The 16,296-nt window shown below is 50.8% G+C and overlaps 1 protein-coding gene across 2 annotated transcripts; it reads right to left on the bottom strand.

Moving 5' to 3' along the window:
- Positions 1-4,815: 4,815 nt before the first annotated feature.
- KLHDC3 (kelch domain containing 3) lies at positions 4,816-16,220 on the bottom strand. 2 transcript variants are annotated; one of them, XM_045071154.1, is made up of 15 exons: positions 16,032-16,220; positions 13,456-13,668; positions 13,101-13,277; positions 12,831-12,946; positions 12,579-12,650; positions 12,236-12,449; positions 12,072-12,158; positions 11,832-11,940; positions 11,633-11,706; positions 7,648-7,795; positions 6,692-6,758; positions 6,515-6,619; positions 6,086-6,160; positions 5,859-5,976; positions 4,816-5,410 (listed from the first exon to the last, which is right to left on the bottom strand). In XM_045071154.1, exons 2-15 carry the CDS (start codon positions 13,607-13,609, stop codon positions 5,274-5,276), a joined length of 1,653 nt encoding a protein of 550 aa, XP_044927089.1. In that variant the 5' UTR covers positions 13,610-13,668; positions 16,032-16,220; the 3' UTR covers positions 4,816-5,273. The 2 variants fall into 2 exon arrangements, with proteins under 2 accessions (XP_044927089.1, XP_004739936.2); XM_004739879.3 differs by lacking the exons at positions 4,816-5,410; positions 5,859-5,976; positions 6,086-6,160; ... (1 more) ...; positions 6,692-6,758; positions 7,648-7,795 and adding exons at positions 9,742-10,371; positions 11,436-11,514 and having other exon boundaries at positions 16,032-16,183.
- Positions 16,221-16,296: the final 76 nt, after the last annotated feature.

Here is a 16,296-nt window from a genome sequence, read left to right as displayed (position 1 = left end):
GGGGTAACTTGGTGTCCCCCTCTTGGGAGGGGGAGTAAGTGTCCAGGGATGGACCTCCAGCCCTTCTCAGAGTTTACGCTCTGAAGTGCTTTCATCTGGTAGGCTGGAGACCCAAGGCTCGTGACTTGCGCAGATTGTTAAGCAGGGCTGCATTGTTTTCATTTGTGGAATGGACCAGAATCCCTCTGGGTTCTGACGAGCACCAGGTATGGGAGCATTAGACATGCTGTGAATTCCTCTTTCAGCCACCATACCTAGCAGTGAGGGTAATGCACGGTAAGATAAAGGACCCTTGGGCCACTGCGGGCACCCAGGAGCCTGAAAATATGTTCCATCTGAAAGCTTTAGGATCTGGGTTGGAAGGAGACCTAGAAGGAATTGTAGCTCCTTTAAGCCCCTCCTTGCTACCCCCTTTTCTGGTCATGCAGAGCTGCACTTGCCAAAACCAGACCCCCACTAGCACCAGAGGCGGGCCACTGTCCCAGCAGCTTCCTGTGTGCTGCTGATGGACTTCTCTGGCCCTGCCCATATGGAGGCAGGGCAGGGTGGGCGAGGGGACCCGGTGCCAGGGGAGGAGCACTGCATCTTGGCAGGGCCCATTACAGGAGTCAGGAAGGAGTGACCCAGGCATCCCGAATCCAAGATTCTTGTAGCCAAGAGATGACGAGGAGAAGGCTACAGAGGAAAAGGGCAGGGGAGGAGAGGGAGCCATGAGGTAAGAGAGGGCCCAGAGGCCAGACACAGGGAACTGGGTGCCACCCAAGACTGAGATTTGGAATAGAATATGTAAGGGAGAAAGGCCAGGGCTTGGGAGAGTCATGATGCCCAGGGCAAGACCACAAAACAGAGGGCAAACAGGGTAGACACATAGGGCCCATGCTTGCTTTACTTTGCAGTTTGGTGGCCCCTGGTGCTGAGGACGGTTCTCAGAGCAGAACCATCTTGTCTGCCCATGTTAGTCCATGACACTGAAGACTGGCAGCAGGCCAGGGCAGCACTGGGCCCCAGGGCACATGGGGCTTGTTAACAGCTGTCACTTGGGTGCCTCTCCAACCTTTATGCCAGACATCATGGCCTAGCTCTTTTATTGGCCCAGGCCATGTCCTTCTTGAGCTAGCTCTCAGAAGCCAGAACTTTTTGCCCTTTTCTGGGTTCTCATGCTCTTTTTAAGCCATCCTTCTCCTTCAGAAACCCAGAGAGGGAGAGGCTCCAGGCTCCAGTAACCAGATCAAAATGCACCACATCCAGGGGACAGGATGGGACTTTCTCTTGCATGGGCCACATGGGCCAAGCTGTAGGCTCAGCCCTTCATTCATCCCATTCAGCCTCCCTGGCCCTCAGGCTTACAGAGTGCCTACCTGTTTATCTGCAATGGTCTCTTGCAAATTTGTATGGGAAGCCGTGGGCCCAACAGCTTGCATGTTTCTGCCCGCAGCCCAACTCCTGTGCTGCCCTCTGTCTTCAGACACACACAGTGGCTGTGGCCTGATTTGTCGAAACCCGGTCCCCTGGGGGGAACAGTCCTGACTGCCCCCCCACCAGCACCAGTGAAGACAAGCCTCCTCCCCTGCCCTTAGGACTTGCCATCCATACAGGTCACAGGCTTCCTGTCTGACACAGAAGTTTGCTCCCCTGCCCCCCTTGTAAGACCCTCCTCAGAGCCTCAGTTCTTTATACCCCAGACAGCTGGCTATACATGAGCAATATTGATCCCACTCACACAAGATGTTTCAGAATAAGCAAATCTAGAGACAAAGTGGTTTAGTGGCTGCCTAGAGCTGGGGAGATTGGGAAGAGATGGGGAGGGGCGCTTGGGTGGCTCAGTTGTTAAGCATTTGCTTTCGGCTCAGGTCATGGTCCCACGGTCCTGGGATTGAGACCCCCGCATCGGTGGGGAAGCCTGCTTCTCCCTCTTCCTCTCCCACTCCTTGTGTTCCCTTTCTTGCAGTCTCTTTCCATCACATAAATATCTTTTAAAAAGAAAAAAATGGGGGGTATCTGCTAGAAGGTATTGGGGTTTCTTCTCAGGGTGTCAAAAATGTTACAAAATTGTGATCGTTGCACAACTCTGTGAATAAACTAAAAACCACTGAATTGTACAATTTAAATGGGTAAACTGAATTATGTCTCAATATGTTGCCAACAAAAATAAAAAAACAAGCAGACCAACTAACCAGAAGCTGAAGCTCCAAGTTCTGATGTCTCCTGTGGGGACCTGATGAAAGGGAAAAGCAGCATCTGAAGGTCTGGCCGCGGGGGCGACAATCCAGCCCCAGGGGGGACGTGCAGTGTGGTTTGACCACTGTTCATCGGAAGCCCCTTCTCACGCTTGGGAACTCCACACAAATCACGAAAGGAGACAGAACTCACCTCCCACCACATAGGACCAGACACTTGGCTTTCCCAGCTATCTCCTTGTAGTCCTATAACCAAGGCTTAGCTAATCAAATGCCTCTGCCAGGAATTTCTCAGTCAACAGCAAAGCAGGAAGGAAAGCACACTACCTCTGGTGGCAGCTGGGACAGCTTCAGCATACTCTGGTTCCCAGGTAGAATTTAAGGTACTCTTAATGGCTCAGACTTACCTGCCAACCACTGTTCCTCTTTTTTTTTTTTTTTTTTTTTAAAGATTTTATTTATTTATTTATTTGACAGAGATGAGAGGCAGGCAGAGAGAGAAGGGGAAGCAGGCTCCCTGCAGAGCAGAGAACCCGATGTGGGGCTCGATCCCAGGACCTTGGGATCACGACCTGAGCTGAAGGCAGAGGCTTAACCCACTGAGCCACCCAGGAACCCTCCTCTTGTTTTCTAACTTGTGTTTCTGTGAGCCCAAGAGTTCAATAGTCTTTCTGCTTTTATCAGCCAGAATCTGCTCTTTGGCTCTAACAGAGGATTGGCACATGTGACATCAGGGACCCTGTATCACTGGATCCCTCTGGGCAAGGCAAACTATCCTGGTAGCTTCACTCCTCAGCTTACAGTCACCGGGAGACAAGCACCGTATGTGCATCTCACATTTCAGTCATCAGTTACAGCTTTTCCCCCATTCGAGAAGCATCAAACCTTAGAAGTCCTAGCTTCTAATTCTCTTTCTTTTCCTGATAGCTGCTTTTTAGATATCTTTCAAACATCCTTTAATTTCTTTTTTTTTTTTTTGAAGATTTTATTTATTTGACAGAGATCACAAGTAGGCAAAGAGACAGGCAGAGAGAGGGAGGAAGCAGACTCCCTGCTGAGCAGAGAGCCTGATGTGGGGCTCGATCCGAGGACCCTGAGATCGAAGGCAGAGGCTTAACCCATTGAGCCACCCAGGTGCCCCAAACATCCTTTAATTTCTTATGATTTATCAATTAAAAAAAAAAATCTGCCCAATATGGGGCTCAAGTTCATGACCCTGAGATCAAGAGTCACTTGGTCTACCGACTGAGCCCACCATCAAACCCATTTAGAATTAACTGGGCTTTCTGAGGCTTACAGTTTATGAATTTCAATGCTACAAAATTCCCAGCATCTTTAAAATATTCCCTCCTCTGGAATTCTGACTGTATGGATCACATTAGTCTATCTCCCAAGTTTTGTTTTCTCCCATGTTTTTTCACCTCTTTTCCTCAGTTTCCATTTCTCTACATCCCTGTGTTCCATCTGTGTACCTTCAGATCTACTTCCAGTTCATTCTTTTAGGTATGTCTCATCTGTTGTTTAACCATAAGGTTTCTAACTGCAAATGGTATACTGTTAATTTTTAAAAGCTTTACTTTTTTATCAAACCAATTTTGTCCTTTTATTTATTTATTAAAAGATTAAAAAAAATTTATTTGACAAACAGATCACAAGTAGGCAGAGAGAGAGGAGGAGGCAGGCTCCCTGCTGAGCAGAGAGCCCGATGTGAGGCTCAATCCCAGGACCCTGGGATCATGACCTGAGCCGAAGGCAGAGGCCTTAACAACTGAGCCACCCAGGTGCCCCCCAATTTGGTCCTTTTAAATGTTCTTTTTTTCAGTCATACTTTTTCTTTAAATACGAGCAAGATATTTTGTATTTTGTACTTTTAAAAGTTTACTTATTTTATAGAGAAAGAGAGAAGGGGAAGAAGGAGAGGGAGAGATTCTCCAGCAGACTCCCTGGTGAATGAGGAGCAGGACACAGGGTTCGATCCCACAACCCTGAGATCATGACCTGAGCCAAAAGCAAGAGTTGGACGTTTAACATCCTGAGCCAAATGTTCCTATGTTTTGTATTTCATATTTCTAACAGGTTTTTGCTGGTCTGATTCTGTTGTGTATTTTTTCTAATGACTCTTAGTCATGGTGATTCCTTTCCTTGTGTGGCTTTGTATTTTCACTGAAAGCACACATTTCTTCAAATTTTATCTTAAGAAACTCCCTGAGGTTTGGGTTTAAAATACAAACCTCAAGAGAAGATTATACTTGCTTCTGCTAGGTGCCTGGGAGCACTACCAACCTGAGACCACTTCAAACTAAACCATTAGCTTGAGGATTTTCCAGTCTACACAGGTAGTCTGAACTCTAGACCCAAACAGTACTAAGAGCCGGCTGTGGTTACACATTACTGGAGAAAACTCTGTGCTCACCCCCTACCTCTCCTTATATCCAAAACCAAAGCTAAGAAGGTGAGTTGTGGGAGTGGTTTGCTCTTCCAATGACTATGTTTTTTGAGGTTTAAGTAGGAGGGATCTCTGGTCTGACTTCCTTCTTTGTGGGAGCCTTCTTTGTTCATAGCCAGCTGCACTAGTGGCCCACTGAAACAATTGTTCTAGGCCACTCACAGACCCCACCAAAAAAGCAGAAAAAAAAAGAAGAGTGACAGGAATGTTTATGAATTGGCTCTTAAATAAAGTCCCAGCTCTAGGAACCATCCACAGACTTCATGACCTTCACCAGCCTTAAGATCACTCACTGGCCTGTTCTCTTCTGTACCACAATCATTGGTCTAAAGCAAGGATGGGAGGACATGAGGACACGAGGAACCAGATCCAAACAGAGAACTGTGGCATAGCACAAGGCTGAGTTGCTCTTCTTGTCCAACCCTGGAGCAGTCCAAGAGCACACAGCACAAGGCTGAGTTGCTCTTCGTCTTGTCCAACCCTAGAGCAGTCCAAGAGCCCTCTAGTCGTCGTCTTTGAGCCAACCTAGCTTAAGGGCTAAGATTCTTGCCCTTGGATGGAAAAGAACCAGAACAGGCCAAGCCAAAGTCTGTCCCCACAGATCCATTTCTCACTGGGCTCACAGTGGCAGAGCTCAGGACAGTTCCTTATTACTCTTTGCTCAAGGGGAGATGTCTCCGGTCCTTGCCTGCGTTTCGGCGCCTCTTTCGACTTAAAAAACTCTCTAGCTTCTTGCTGCGTTTCAGCTCCTTGAACTTCTCAGCTAGGACCAACTGGCGCTGCTCAGCTAGAGGACAGGGAGAAAGAAGGCTGGTAAGCAAAGGAGGAGGCACCCTTCCCCTTCCCCTTCCCCAGGTCTATACCTCTCAACCACTATGCTGGCATGCATGACTTGCTGGAGTTCACAGGCGTGTGCAGCACGTGAACTTGTTCTAGGATCCTCTGCTTTATCTATTACACCAACTGTGAGTTCCTTCTCTATGCCTGGCGTAGCATATGGAGGGGAGGCAGGAGAGAGATAAAAGCAACCCTCCTTGCTCGTAATCTATACTTAGGGATACGAGAATAGTTACAAATAACTCCTGCCTACCACCTCTTCTTTCCTCCAACTTCCCATGACATCCTGCCTTCTGGCCTCCCTTAGGGAGCTCACAGACTTCCAACACAGCATGCTGCCTCTATGGCCGCCCAAGCCCATCCTTGCAACCAGCCTGAGATAGCTGTGCTCCACTCACATTTCTTCAGGAAGTATGGCCGCTGGCCCTGCTGGGCCCGAGCCCTCTGCTCCTGCTTCAGGGCCAGGCGCAGCTCCTGTTGCCGCTTGCGTTCCTGCTGTGCCCGTTCTTGCTGCTCCTGAGAAGCAAAGAGGAGGTGGGTGAGATGGGTGGGCAGGAGGACCTGGGAGCCACCCCCCACTGCCTCGAGCTGCTCTCACCGCCCACCTGCAGTCTGAGCCACTCACCATCCTCTGAAGCAGCTGCTGCAGTTTCTCCTGCTCCTGCCCAGAACGGTGCTTCTTCAACTGCTTTTTCACCAGCTCCACAGGGCAAAAGGGACACGATGGTTAGCAGTCTGTACCTGTCAACTGAAATTCTGTGCCAAGCATTATTCTGGGAGGTTCACATATGCTAATGCAAATGACATACTGAGATACACATTATTATTACCTCTTCTTATGATTAGAAAACTGTGAAGTAAAGGAACCTGCCAATGGTCACACGGCTAGTCAACTAATGAGCCAAGATTTGAAAACAGAAAGGGAAGTTAATCAGTTAAGGCGAAATAAATCTTCCCACCCCTTTGCTCCCTGTTCCCCTCTGCCTGACTCTCTAACCTGTCCCTTAGTTTCCTACCCTTCGGAATCCCCATGAGCCCGTCTCATGTTTCAAACCTCTTTCTCTTTGGCTCGGATGTCATTGAGGAATTCATAGGTTTTGTCAAACACCTCAGGATTATATTCTCCTGAAAGATCGTCAAAGCGGGGATCCCGGGCTACCTTTGAAGAAAACAAGAGTATAAAAGAACTGTTCCTTCTCCCCTGAGACACTTCTTCCTGCTTCTTCCTCACCTTCTTACTGATGGGGACGACTTGACGCAAAAATGGCACCCGGACCTTGGCTGACATTTCCAGAGGCCTATGGAGAAATTAAAGGACAAGTCTAGGGTCTCCAGTCTTTTTTTTTTTTTTTAAGATTTTATTTTCTTATTTTTTTATTTTTTGAGAAAGAGACAGAGAAAGAGAGAATGTGTGTGAGGAGGGGGCAGAGGGAGAGGAAAAGGATCTTAAGCAGGCTCTATGACCAGTGTGAGAGCCTGATGCAGGACTCAATCTCATGACCCTGAGATCATGACCTGGGCCAAAATCAAGAGTTGGGCGCTTAACTGACTGAGCCACCCAGGTGCCCCAGATTTTATTTTTTTGTTTAGATTTTATTTAAGTATTTGGGAGAGAGTGAGTGAGAGAGCACAAGCAGGGGAGAGGGAGAAGGAAGCTCCCCACCAAGCAGAGAGCCCAATGTGAGGCTAGATCCCAAGGCAATGGGATCATGACCTGAGCCAAAGGCAGACACTTAACTGACTGAGCCACCCAGGCACGCCCCCTAGATTTTATTTTTAAGTAATCTCCACACCCAATGTGGGGCTCGAACTCACAACCCTGAGATCAAGAGTCACATGCTCGGGGCGCCTGGGTGGCTCAGTGGGTTGGGCCTCTGCCTTCGGCTCAGGTCATGATCCAAGGGGCCTGGGATCGAGTCCCGCATGGGGCTCTCTGCTCAGCAGGGAGCCTGCTTCTCCTCATCTCTCTCTCTGTCTCTCTGCCTATTTGTGATCTCTCTCTCTGTCAAATAAATAAATAAAATCTTTAAAAAAAAAAAAAAAGAGTCACATGCTCTTGGGGAGGTCAAGAGTCACAAGGCTCCCCAGCATTTCCAATTGTGATCAAAGGCCTCCCACCTAAGAATTCAGACACCTACTCAAGGTCCCAGGTATGCTCCACTTCCTTGAGCAGGCCTTGCTCCTCACCTGTGCTTATCTGCAACACACGCATTTTGGACACGTGGTCTAGAACCTTGCTTCTTAGAACTGTTTCCAGCTGCCAACTGTTTGTATGTCTCAGTCCCCACTTGGCTCTGCAATTCCAACAGCTCTTCAAATGACATGTTAGATGTGTCTGTGGAAGGAGAGGTGAGGACATGACTCAGCACAGCCTCTCCCAGCTGCAGAGACCTCATCCCACCCTCTTTCCTTAGGTAGCTAACCGTTTCCAACATCCCCATCAGACCAATCACTACAGGCCCCAAGCAGCACAGATCGTAATGGTGCTACCTCAACACCTAATTTCCCAAACACTCCAGCCACCTGGGGCCTCACCTGGCTAAGAACTCTAAGGCCGGAGGTGGGTCAAGCCACAGTCCCTTCTTTTTCATCTCTTTTGAATCATGCCTCCACAGGCTTCCCCACAGGGTGTGCCTCCCTTGCTCAGTGACCACTGCCAGTGCTTGGCTTCATATTCTCAACACCTCTTACCTTAGCTAGTGCTCTCATCTTCTAAATCCAGCGCCTTAGACCACTCGGCCACGCTACCGCCCAAGTGCTCTCATCTTCTAATTGGTCTCCCAACCTCTGTCTCCTCCCAAAGCTAGGTTTTCCAGTTCAGGTTTGACAGGGGCATCTAAAATGCAAAGCTGATCTCATCACTCCCACCTCTTTGCCACACATATACCCTATGGATCACACCAGTCCAGAACTCAAAACTCCTTAATGGGTTCCTCTTGATCAGAGTAAAAGCTACAGGCCTTGTAATAGTTTGAAAGCCCCCCCTGTGATCTCTAATCTCACGTCCTAGTAATCTCTTTCCCACTCCTCTCCAGTCACTGGTCTAGCAGTTCCTGAGCAAAAAGGTCTACGTTCCTGCCTCAGTTCCTCTGCATTTGATATTGCCTCTGCTTGGGTGATTTCTACAAATATATTTAGTGTTTGCTCCCTTAGCTCCTTCAAACTGTTGCTCAAACGTCCTCTACTCAGCGAGACCTTCTCTATCTCCAAAACCCTTATAAACCTTTTTAAAAACTGAGATATACTTCACATATCATAGATTCACCCTTAAAAACACACAGTCCCATGCTCTGTTGCTTTTAACGTTATTATTTATTTATTTATTTAATTTTTTTTGGTCACCCTTTCTAAAAGGTAAGTTCCATGAGAACGGGATTTCTTTTCAAAATTTTAAGTAATTTCTATACCCAATGCGGAGCTTGAACTGACAACTCCAAGATCTTGCTCTACCCATTGAGCCAGCCAGGCGCCCCAGAACAGTTTCTGTTTGCTTTATTCACCGATGTAACTAACTACAGCAGCTAGAACGGCATTTGGAACAGGTCCACAGAGTGGATGTTCACCAAATGTTTTTGAAATTGGTGAAACTGACCTACTGACCCCTCCCCAGCAACCCATGCGTCTCCTGATCGTACTTTTACACACGCGTCTTCTCCCTGCGGAAAACCCGCATCCTCCTTGTCAGAAACTGCCCGGGATCTGCTAACCCAGGAAGCGCCCCCTCACTTCCCAAAGCGTCGGCGGCGATCTCTACAGCGGCTCCTTCAGAGAACTTCGCAGTCTCACGGTGACTGCACCGCCCCCTGGCCTTCTCCCCGCCGCCGGCGCCCCGCTGTCCCTCGGCCCGGCACCGGGCCCTCACCCTTCCGCAGGCCCCCGGCGTCCTCCCCGCCGCCCCGGCCACCGCGAGGAGGCCCGGCGGCCGCCGCCACGCTGGCACGATCCCTCGGCATCGGCTCGCGGGACACGCCGGCTCCGAAATGGACTACTTCCGCCCCAACGGCTCCCACCCCGCCCCTTCCGGCCTCACCCGGAGGCCGCGTCTGCGCAACTCGTTGGTTGAAAGGGGCGGACCTTCGGGCGGGTGGGCGCCGCTCGAGATAATGTTGCCGTATTTTTGTCGCGTGGCGTTGAACTCCGCGCTCAAAAGGCACAAGGTCTGGGCCTTGGTGGTTTTTGGTTTCCTTTTGCTCATGGCGGAGAAGCTAGAACCTCAGGACCCTACCCCTTTGCAAGCTTCTGTCATCCACCCCCACCCATCGCACTTCACAAAACAGATCACACTTTTGGAGATTTTTAATTCATTTTTATAAAATCTGAGCTGGCTGGGAGCGTCAGGGAACAGCAACAGCTCAGGGAAGGGTGGGATTATCTGCTGGTCCTCGCCTCCCCAGGTCAGGGAGAAGGAGGTTTCATGGCAACAGTTGCAACTCCTCTCAGTTCCCAATGGATGCTCATGGCTCAAGCGGGGGAGGGGGTGGAAACAAGGGTCGGGGGGAAGCTCCTGAGGCTCAGACACTGCTTGCTTCTCCCTTATCCCCATTTCCTTCGCTTCCCAGCAGAGCCTGGCTGGCCTGGGGCAGAGCAGAGGCCCAGGAGCAGTTGGAAGGAGGTGTATGGGACAGAGCACCAAGGGGAAGGGGCCCTCGGCCCAAGGGGGAAGGGATCTCGCCCTCCCCCCTACAGCTCCCCACTGAGTTCACAGCACAGGAAACACCTCTAGTCCAACAACTCCACGCAGAGGTATACCGAGTCCAGGGTCCAAAGGGGCAGGCAGGTGAGGGATGGGAAGGGGCAGTGAAGACAATAGCAGGCTCAGGAAGGGAGGCGGCAGCAACTTTCTCCTACCCATGGGAGGAGACGATGGGGCGACTGATATTGCTGTTGGTGGTCATGGCATTCAGCTCCCACCTGGAAGGCCAACAATGACAGGCAGAAAGAACAGCTGGGAGAGCCTCCACCCGCAAGGCCAGAATTGCTCAAAGCTATGAACACATCATCAGTTCCTTCAACATCCTAAAGCTCAACCACCCACAGCCACCTACCTTCTTAGGACCTTACTAAGAAGTTCAACAATCGGGCCCCACCCACCACCAAATCCAGTATCACCCACTCCTCCACCTGCAAGTTCATGTAGACTTCCTCTCTATGTTTATATAAGTACGTTTGTGCCCAACACCTGGAAAAAAACATCTGTGTACACAGCTCAGTAAATTTCCCAACCTACCTTTCATCCTCTGCTCAGACCCAACCAGGAATGCCTGTTTTTGCTCTCCACTCCTATCCTTTTTAAGGGCCTGACTCAGCTCTCCTGGGCTTCTAGAAGCCTTCCCCACCCCTCTCAACACATAAAAATCAAATCCCTTCTTCCCCCTTTTTTGACAATTCTATCACTCTACAAAGATGTACCAAGTACCTCCTTATGCCTTGCACACTGTGTCACTTAATGCTGAACACACACCCTCTCAACTTAAACTTATCTGATACAAGGAGAGGGAAGTGTCCAGAATGACCCAGAAAAAAAACACAATATACACCAAATAACTTTTGGTGCTTGATTTGGACCTAAGAATGGGATTCAAAGGTAAGTACCTAGGAAGGACCACCCTTAACTCTGTAACTAGTGTGATCCAGAGATTCCTAAACTTGTTGGTACTTTGCAGCTAACTTTGAAGACTGAATCAAACTTTCTCAGCATGTTAAAAAAAAAAAAAAAAAAAAAAAACACCAAATAGGCTCGGGACTCAAGAAGTGATGCTGCTGAGCTTGGTTTGAAACACCTGATGTTTTTCCCCCCTATTATTTACCCACCTGATAATTTTCAATCTCCTTCCCTCTCACTCTCCACAAGTACACTACATCTCCAGCAGAACAGAAACCTCTCTCCCCTCCACACTGAGGCCAAGCTCACCACATCATGCCTGTGCTGCCTGCTCACCCTCAACCAAGCCCTCCTCCCCAACCACTCACTGTACCTGATGTCATGGGGCAAACAGGACTGGTCCAGGTTATACTGAATCACGGCCAGTTTACAAAGAGTCTTCAGACTAGGGCCTTTGAAGAAGTCAGGGAGAGGGAGATGGTCAGAGCCAAGGAAAGGGTTCGTTCCTTAATGTCACCACCCAAAGCCAGGGACCTGAAGCAGCAGCACTCTGGGAATACGTGTACTTACTAAAATCCAAAATGTGTAAGTCAGAATGATCTATGAGGTCAAATTCATCTCCCAGACCTTCCTCAGGAGATGGACTGTGGGGATCAAAAAGAAATGAACAAAGGAAGAAAGACTTTCTATGAGACCCTGTCGCTCAAATGCCTCCCATGCAGTCACAGACTTGGGCCCTTCCCTGAGGCCTCCCTGCTTTCCTCCTAACCTGGTACCCCCAAAGAGAACAATCTTGTCACCAACGATACAGCAGCACTGGCGCCGGCGGGGACATGGCCCCTTCCCCTTCGGTTCAATCTTCTTCCAGGTAAAGGACACTGAAGAGAAGTTAATATGGAGGTTGAATACCTACCCAGTCCAGATATCCTCTCCACCCCGACTCTCGCAGGATTTCCCCCCTCCCCCATCAATTGCTCCTCATTTTCCCCATAAAGGCAGTGCTCTGTACCAGGGTTAAACTTCCAGAGGTCATGGAAGTGCCGGTTCAGCCTCGCATTATAGCCACCAAAGATGTACAGTTCCCCATTGTAGCCAACTGGAAGGAGAGAGGAATGTGGAGTGTGAGGACAGAGGGCGGGAAGGGGGACCCCACAGGGACCAACAGACACTCACAGGCTGAGTGGCTCCGACGGCCCTCAGGCAGCACCGGAGTTGGGGGACAGTCCAGCCAGGCCTCAGTCCTGGTGTCAAAGACACGGATGCGGTTGCAGTAAATCTCGTTGTTGGAATGGAATGGCCCAAAGCGGTCGGCACGTCCCCCGAAGACATACATGTGACTGCCCAGCATTGTGGCCGAGTGGAAATCCCTCCAGCGTGCAGGGTTGCCCTGGGCAGGAGCAGAGAGATGAGAGGGAGGGGGTCAACATGGAGCCTAGGAGGGGATCTGTTCTCACTGAGCTTCCTATGATTTCTTCAACTAAGGGTAAGGATCTGGGAGAAAAAAGAAAGGGCAGACCTTTGTACAGATAAGGGTCCATGTCATGGTGCTGGTATCCAGCTTGTGAATGTCATTGGAAAAGCAGTCCGCCTGAGTGGGAAGAGAAAGGAAGTGAAGAAAGGAATAAAAGATGGGATCAGTGGTCACTCTCTGACCCTCCACCTGTCCCCCTCAAGACCTTCGAAGAAGTCAAAGCCTATCCCGCCACCCTCAATTTCCCTTTCTCCTTCTCATTCCCACACTAAACCTTTACTTTCCTGCCAGACGTACCAGCTGCTCATAGCCCCCGAAAATGTACATGGTCTTGCCCAGGACACAAGCTGAATGTCCATCCCGGGCTCCAGGAACTGTTCCCGACACTCGGGGTGTGGACCACTTGTGAGTATCTGAAAGAGAGGAGAGGCGCCAGGTAAGCAACCTGACACCTCCTCCTAGACTCTGGGGTGCCCTATTCCCAGATGCCCCAGCCCACCTCTGTCCCCACCCACTTCCCTGAGGCATCATTTGGCAAAACACAGCCTCCCTGAGACCCATACTCACTGACATCAAAGGCATAAAGCACATTGCAGGCTCCTTCGGTGTCATTCCGCCCGCCCCAAAGGAAGACCATGTCGTCGATGAGGACGGTTGAGTGTCCATACCGCATGTAGGGTACCACAGGAGCCTGCCCACGGATGGCAGGCCTCACTGGGGGCAGCTTTGTCCAACGCAAGGACACTGTGGGCACAGTTCTGCTCAGCCCTGGAAAGCTCCCTCCCAGGCTGTCCACCTTTTCCCAAACCAGATATTCTTTCCCCTGTCCCCTTTGGCCATAGGTACCACCACCAAACCTGATTCAGCGACCCGTTCCCCTCCCTGATGTGGGTACCCAGGGATGGTCCCAGCCTCAGCTTACCTGCATTGAAAATGTGCACATCAATCTGACGCAGTGTTTCATAGTCTTCACCAGAGCAGTAACCCCCGAAGGAGTATACCCGGTGCCCAACAGCCACTGCAGCATGGTTCACCCTGCGGGGCCCGCCCTCCAGGTGCACTGTCCACCGTAACATCCCCTGGGTCACTGGTTACAGCAACATGCCCCCCCGGCACGGCCTGCTGCCTCTGCTACCTGCACACAAGTTAGGGCCACAGGCTCCTCAGGCAGGGCCTTTGTCTGGCTCACCGTGACTCTGCCCAGGACCAGCCCTTCACTCCAAGTGTCACCCTGATGGCCCTCCCACACCACCCGTCCAAAGCTCAGGTGGCTGGCCCTGGCCCAGGGGAGCGGCAGAGGTCAGGGAGTTTGCCCTGGCCCTGTGTTCTCCAACAGGGAAGGATGGGGCCACTCCCGACCTGATTGACAGCTCAGAATCTGCTGATCAAGGGCTCGGCACGGTCATCCTCATTTACTCATGGAGGCCCCATTGCGTCCCTGACCTGGCACAACCTCCAAGTGCCCCCCAACCCTCCTTCCCAAGGCAGTGCATTCTCTTGTCTCTCTGGCTCTGCTCCGCTTACTGCCACCTCTCTAAGAATCTCTGCTCTTTAAGGTGGGGAAAGGGATCTCAAAATACTCAGGACTATTAATAGCCCAGCCAACCCCAATCGGTCCACTGAAAGCTGGCATTGGTGCTTCAAAGCAGAAAAGCTTTTAGGCTTTTAGAGTGAAAATAGTCCCCCTATCCAGGACAGGGTGGGATTGATCCAGGGCAGGGACCTCCAGGGATGGTTAGTCCCTCATAGGGAACTCCTGCCAAGCTGAGCTGTTGTCATCAGGGTCATCCAGGGCCCCTCACAGGAACTCCAAGTTCCTTTGACAGCTGTGCCTGGTATCCTGCCAAAACTAGGAACTTAAGCCAGAAAGGTATATGTCTGCTGGGGACTGAGGGGGTGGGGGAGAAGAGGAGGTGTTTTCCCCTCCTGCTACTTCCCCAACCCTGCTATTGTAAGGATAAACAAGCTATTTTAGCAGCTCTTTTCCCACCTGGATCCCTGAAATGGGGATGGGGTAGGGTTGCATTAGAAAAGAGAAAGGAGGGGTGCCTGGGTGGCTCAGTCAGTTAAGCATCTGCCTTTGGCTCAGGTCTTGGCTCAGGTCAGGATCTCCAGGTCCTGAGATACCCGGAGATAGAGTCCCACAGCTGGCTCCCTACTGCCTACTCAGCAGGGAGTCTGCTTCTTTCTCTCCCTCTGCCCCTCTCCCAGCTCATGCTCACACACTCTCTCTCATAAATAAATAAAATATTTTAAAAAGAGAGAGACAGAAAGGAAACAAATAAAAAATGTCCTTGGGCAGGACAATAAATAGACCCAGGCATGACCTGCCAACCTAGTGATAATGAGTAGACTCTGTCAAACAAATGCTCCTCCAACTGGTATTGCCTTCGCTGGCAGGCACCTGCTGTGTTTGAGTGGATCATCTGCTCCCTGTTCAGGAAGTCCTGGCAGAGGAAAGAGCCTGACAGAACCTCAGACACAGAGAAAGCAAGTAAGGGAGGCCCCTTGAAAGAAAGAGACACAGCTTTCAGCTGGCTTGCCTGCCCCCTCCCGCTTCAACCTCCCTCAACCCCCCATCCCTTGCTTTAAATAGCCAGCCTGCCAAACCTGAAATAGCCCCAGCAGGAAACCACTCTCACTTCATTATTCCTGTCCTCAATCCAACAGATCTTGGATCTGGGCTTTCGGGAGATAGAAGGTTGAAGGTTTTAGGAATTCGAGTCTTTCATTTTCCCTCATAGCTTCTACTTCCCCTTCAGCTATGTCAAGGTAAAGTAAGGAATTCACAGAAGAGAGAAGCAATTCCATCCAAAGGTGGACAGAATCGTAGCTTCTTCACAAGGAAAACTCAAACTCATGGAGAAAAGCCCCCACCATCTCAGGGTCTCCCGGATCCTTCATCACTGCTGCATTCTCCAGCTTCTTCCATTCTCTTCACGTACATACCCCCCTCTCTGGTCTCTTGCCATGTTCACTCCCCGTTTCTGGCCCTTCTTGATCTCCTGAGAGCTTTGCAGTTTTCTCCTTTTTCCTTCTCCCACCGCACCAAGCTCCACCCCGACAGCCCTCCATTTTCCCTGAGCCACCAAGGGAGAAAAAGCTAATATTCACTGACCCCTTTCGGCCAGGGATATTCCCACTCTACATGACGCTCTCCCTGTCTCCTTCCCGTCATCCCAACCTCTCCTCCCCAGAATACTAGACCCTCCCCCCACTTTTCTTCCATTATCCTCAGCTTCTCCTTCTCCTCATAGCCGTGTTTCTTCCAATTCCCTTCAGTGCCTCCGCCAGCCACCAGGTCTCCTCCATCGGTTTCCTCACCATCCTCCCCCAGCCCTTCTTTCCCCATTAACACTCTCCTTTCCCATCATCCCCCTAGTTCCCTCCCCACCCCCACCTCATTACTCTCAGGCCCCTCCCCCACGACTCCAGCTCCAGGAATGGGCGACCCTAGCCCCTCTAATATTCCTTGTCCCTTAACCCATCCCGGGCTACCTGCCAGGCCGGGCCGGGGCGGGGCCGCGGGTCCTCGCGCTGCCTGCAGTCTAGAACCCGTTGCGCGCCAACCGACACCTCGGTCCCCAACGAGATAAACACTGCCAGCCTCCGTCCTTCCGGCGGGCGGCCGTGTGCGCACGTGCAGTCAGAGCTAGGTTCCTGAAGCCTACCGGGACTTGTAGTCCACGGGTTTCCGGAGGGTCGTGAGGGGCCGAGGAGTAGGCAGGGGCCGAAGGAGATTGTGCGCATGTACGTATATGTG

This window comes from Mustela putorius, unplaced genomic scaffold (genome assembly GCF_011764305.1).
Source record: "Mustela putorius furo isolate JIRA1106 unplaced genomic scaffold, ASM1176430v1.1 tig00003983_pilon_pilon_pilon, whole genome shotgun sequence".
NCBI classification, from domain to species: Eukaryota; Metazoa; Chordata; class Mammalia; order Carnivora; family Mustelidae; genus Mustela; species Mustela putorius.
The sequence above is the reverse complement of the archived record's forward strand: the minus strand, read 5'-3'. Positions and strand labels throughout refer to the sequence as shown.